This window comes from Eptatretus burgeri, chromosome 9 (assembly GCF_056783735.1).
Source record: "Eptatretus burgeri isolate ZD-2024b chromosome 9, Ebu_testis_v1, whole genome shotgun sequence".
NCBI classification, from domain to species: domain Eukaryota; kingdom Metazoa; phylum Chordata; class Myxini; order Myxiniformes; family Myxinidae; genus Eptatretus; species Eptatretus burgeri.
In genome coordinates this window covers 97,188,858-97,193,857 of record NC_140969.1, presented here as the reverse complement: position 1 = coordinate 97,193,857, position 5,000 = coordinate 97,188,858, and the positions used below count along the sequence as shown (strand labels likewise).

At 38.7% G+C, this 5,000-nt stretch overlaps 1 protein-coding gene across 12 annotated transcripts in view; it reads left to right on the top strand.

Annotated features, from left to right (window-relative positions):
• The window catches only part of SCAPER (S-phase cyclin A associated protein in the ER), a 631,592-nt gene that overhangs the window by 548,926 nt on the left and 77,666 nt on the right, over positions 1–5,000 (top strand). For all 12 annotated transcript variants that reach the window (XM_085896259.1, XM_085896255.1, XM_085896256.1 and 9 more), the window contains one exon: positions 2,848–2,890. In XM_085896259.1, the coding sequence (XP_085752385.1) occupies positions 2,848–2,890 (43 nt within the window). The remainder of the gene's footprint in view (positions 1–2,847; positions 2,891–5,000) is intronic.

Sequence of the window (5,000 nt, the reverse complement as noted above, 5' to 3'; positions counted from 1 at the left end):
GCACTCGTGAATATGAAAGCTCCGAAGATGTCGTTGACTTCACAGAGCAGGAATCACCAACATGGTGACTGTATGATTTATAATATTTTTTCCCGAAATCTAAATAGTGGGTGGAGTCAGGCTCTCTGTTCAACCAATGGGTGGAACAGAATGTCACACACACACAGACACACACACACACACACACACACACACGTATTATATAGAGGTCAAGGAAGAAAGATCCTTCAGCAATTGAAAGCAAAGAGCGGTTGTCAGTGGGAGGATGTCAGATTAGGAAGTTGTAAGTAATGAGGTTCGTCACTAGAATCGTTATTGTTCATCATTTATATCATTGATTTGGACAGCATGGTTAAGAGTAGGATTTTGAAATTAGCAGTTTATGCAAAGCTTGGAGATGCGAGGTAGATAGCAAGGAGGGAGTTGGTTCATGAAAGCCTTAAAGCATGCGGTTGCACTTCAACATTTGTAAATGTAAGGTATTGGCAAGAATAATAGCAATAGGGATCACCATTACATAAATATAAGAGGTTGGTCATTTTAGAGCGTTTATAACACAGGAAAAGGGTCTGAGAGTTGTTGTCGGGATGGTGCTTTGGCATTCGGTCACCAAAATGTTCATGTCAGGCAGCAGTAGGAAGAGCCAGTAGGAGTTTATGCTTAATTTCAAGGGGGATAGTTTCTAGATCTGAGGAGTTAGTATTGATGATGTACAGGAACTCGGTGAAGCCTCACCTCTATTATTGTGCATAGTTTTTGCGATCGTTTTTAAGGAAGGACACAAGTACAGTAGAAGGGTTTCAACCTGAGATTCACACCAGGGTTGAATAAGGTAAGCCATGAGGATTGGCTCACGGAGAGCAGGCTTGGTAAAAGAAGAATATGAGGGGACCTCAAAGAATTGTTTAATGTAATGAAGAGTGTCGATAAAATTGGAACAGGGTAAGTCTTTTTATTTCGTTTTTCTTTTCCAATGATGTGTGGCAACAGGACCAGGGGTCACAGCTTGAGTGTGGAAAATGAGAGAGTTGGGACGGACACAAAGTGGGTATTTCTCACGGTGTCATGAATGTAGTTCTCTCAGAGTCGAGTGGTCTTCCTGGGAAGGTAGTAGCGGCAGGAACAGTAAATAGGTTTAAAACATTTGGATAGGTACCACAAAGCAATGGGGGTATTGGGGTAAGTTGGCACGGGCAGAAATGAGAACATTGTGATTGGATTTATGTGATCCGTTGGTGTCATGTGCATGCGGAGCTGAGACGTTTGCATTCCCATTTGTGTGGCTCTTATCACGTGTGAACGTTTTGTGTGTCTTCATTCCATCTCCACCCAACTGCCCTTCTGCACCCTCCCCTGCTAAGAAAACGTTCTCCAATGTTGTTTGAAGCGCAATGCCTTGTCTGTTACGTACCTCCTCACACTTCCCTTCCTGCCACTTTTCCCTTTCCCACCCTCTCATCTCCTCCTCTCCTCTACTCCTGACCCCTCAATACAGAGCACATAACACATCCATGTTTGAGCTTATTGCCTGAGTATCTATCAAGAGTGCTGGGAGGGGAATTTGGTGCAGGCAAGATAGGCCAAATGACCTTTTCCTGTGCTTGATGGCATAGTAACCCTGGGTTCATTGGTCGATGCTTATCTCTTCCTGTATTTGAGTCTGTTTTATTGAGCTCAACCATGTCACTAACATTGCTGCTTCACTGCCATGAGTCATGTTAATTCTCTACATCCTAAAGATGTGATTATTACACAATGCTTCCTTCCTGGTTTGTCGAGTATGGTCATTGCAATGAACTTTAATATTTTGAAATATATAATTGTAGGATTTTAACCTGAATTGATTATTTTTGTTTGTCTCGTCCTTCCGGGTTATTTGATGGTGAAAGCGGTTAATTGGTGGCATTGGTTTGTAAAAAGCTAAAGCGTGGTTTGAATTTTTTTTGTTAATTTATTAGTGACGGAAGTCCTTGATAAAATCTCAAAGTTGATTTGCAAGCCCCAATTTGTGCTACATCTCACATCAAGCAACAGCCTTGTGCATTGTCCCCCAAACATTGGAGTACACACAATGTCATCAGCTCAAGTAAAAAAAAAAAGGGGGGGGAAGGTGGAACAAAACATTTCACCGTTTGTTGTATTTTTAAGGAGGAAGAACAGGATGGAACTATTAGCCTTTTCAGGAGAACAATTCAATCCTTTACGGGCTATACTTCCTGAAGTTGAGACCCAAATGAAGATTCAATTCATTATTTACTGCAGTTTGTGGTTGTAGTAGTTGCAACAGTTAGTTGCAGTAACAGTCGTGTTTCTGTTTCGACAATGGACTGCAACTTAGGCCTTTGACCGTTATTATCTCTGATGTCGGTGTTCTTTCCCCTTTTGCTTTTCTTGACATATTTTCCCAATTTGCATAAGATCGGGAGGAACTGATATCTAGATGGGGGATGGAATATAACATTTGTGCCAATGCCGTGATAGTTTTTTTATTTTGCTTGTGCACGTGTTTTATTTAAACACATAACTACTGCCAGAAGAGTGTGTGTGCATGTGTGTGTTTGCATGCGCGCACGCTCTAACGTATTTACTCGTGCTTCTATGCTTTATAATTGGTTTAGTCACCTTTAATTTTTGTCCTGATGCTCCCGCCATCTTTACTGATGTGCAGCAGGTCACTACTTCAGTGCTGACCCTTTATATTATTTCCACCTCAACTCTACAACCCCACTCATCTTTTCCACCCTTCTTGTGATCCATAATAATGCCTTGTAGATATATCTTCTCTCACCGCTTTTGCATCCTTTCGTGTAATTTCTTTTCCTCTCCTCTCTCTCTCCCTCTCTGCAGGATGCAATGCAAGTGGGATCGGAGGCTTCTGACAGCATATCTGGTAAGCCTGCTAACACATTGGGCACTGAACTCATGGTTACCTCATTGACAGCAGGTATATTGCGGTGTCAGCCGTGTCTCTTTCTAATGGCTGTTTGACCAAAATCTGAGAGCCCATTTTACAATCTGCAACTCCCCCAACACTTCCTTACAAAAGTCAAATGTTTTTTTAGATATATTCATTTTGTTCTTTTCACCGCACATTGTTGTTAAAAGTACGACACCGTGAATTTATACACAGCAAATATTTTTCTCTCGTGGAAAACAAAAAGGTTTTCTTCAACTTGTCATTGTGGCAATATGTGTATCTATTGTCCCTACTCTCCTGCCATTCTTCTGAAAATTATTTTATTTTGCATCAAATATACAGTTTGTTTTGCTTTTCTCAAAAAAAATAGATATTTGAAAGGAAAGTACAATTTCATTTCATTATAAATTGTGTTGCAGTGGGATTTCATCAGAATGAGGCATGCCGACCCATTGCTTAGCTGTTGGGGTTTAACAAAATGACTATGTGGTATTTCACAAACATATTGCCTGTCTATCTGTGAGTTTTAATGTGGAGGGAAAATGAAGTGTGAAATGTGAAAAAAGGATCTTTTATTCTACGTCATCATCTGTGTGCTCCTGTGTGTACTTTTATATATTTTTCCATTACTTCATGAAGTGTGTGTGTGTGTGTGTGTGTGTGTGTGTGTGTGTGTGTGTGTGTGTGTGTGTGTGTGTGTGTGTGTGTGTGTGTGTGTGTGTGTGTGTGTGTGTGTGTGTGTGTGTGTGTGTCTGTCCTCCATAACTCCAGAACTATTAAACCTAGCAGCTTGAAACTTTGCATGCATACGAAGCGAACTCCAAGGAAGCACATGACTGAAAATTGGGTGTTTGATTTAATTAAAACACCCCTTTTGAAGATAATTATCAGGCGAACCTCAGCCACTTCGTTGATTGGGGTCTTAAGGCGTTTCCTGGGTAACCTTGCTGGGGTATGAAGCTGCCATGTTTTTTGGCCTGCTCAACTATACATTGACTTGGAACAGGCCGCAACAATTTCTTAACGATAAAGTTTTGGGGTTTTTTCCCACTTTCCTCACCCGTATAATCAAATGCCTGTTCATCATAGCTACAAATCGCTGTTTTCATCACTTGTGTAAGTGCTATAGTTTTCCAATTAGCAGCTTGGAGCGATTTAATGCATTATACGATATGTTTTTCTACGATCCACTCTTACAAACTAATTAAAGTATTTCATCGAAATATTATTTAGGCTTTGAGGATCGGATATCGTCCGGACTAAATCAGTGTTGAAATCTCGAGTGAAATCTGAGAATTTAAAGAAATAACAAGTTTTATAACTAAGCCTGTATACCAATTTCCTTTAAGCAAGTATACCTAAAGGTATTTTAGGCTATGTTCCCTCTATATATATATATATATATATATATATATATATATATATATATATATATATATATATATATATATATATAGATATATATATATATATATATATATATATATATATATATATATATATATATATATAGATATATATATATATAGATAGATATACATATATATATATATATATATATATATATATATATATATATATATAGATAGATATACATATATATATATATATATATATATATATATATATATATATAGATAGATATATATATATATATATATATATATATATATATATACATACATACACAAGAAAATGTGAAATTTCCAAAGCTTCTTCTTCTTCTTCTTCTGCTTCTTCTTCTTTCGGCTGCTCCCGTTCGGGGTCGCCACAGCGGATCATCCTTATGATCCGCATAGTGATTTGGCACATGTTTACGCCGGATGCCCTTCCTGATGCAACCCTGGTCGCCTCTTACGACATAGGGATATGGTACACCTATTTTAACCGGGGTATACACCGGGGGGGGGGGGGTGAAATTTTCAAAGCATTAAACTTATATTTTTCTACTGTTTGGAGAATTATACTGAGTGAACAAAAATTTTGGAACGTGCTGAAATTAACTAGCTTCATTGAGCTGTATGATTGAATGCATTCACTGCTTGACCTCGTGCCCTGTCCCCCAGAGGGACTACTTATCCAG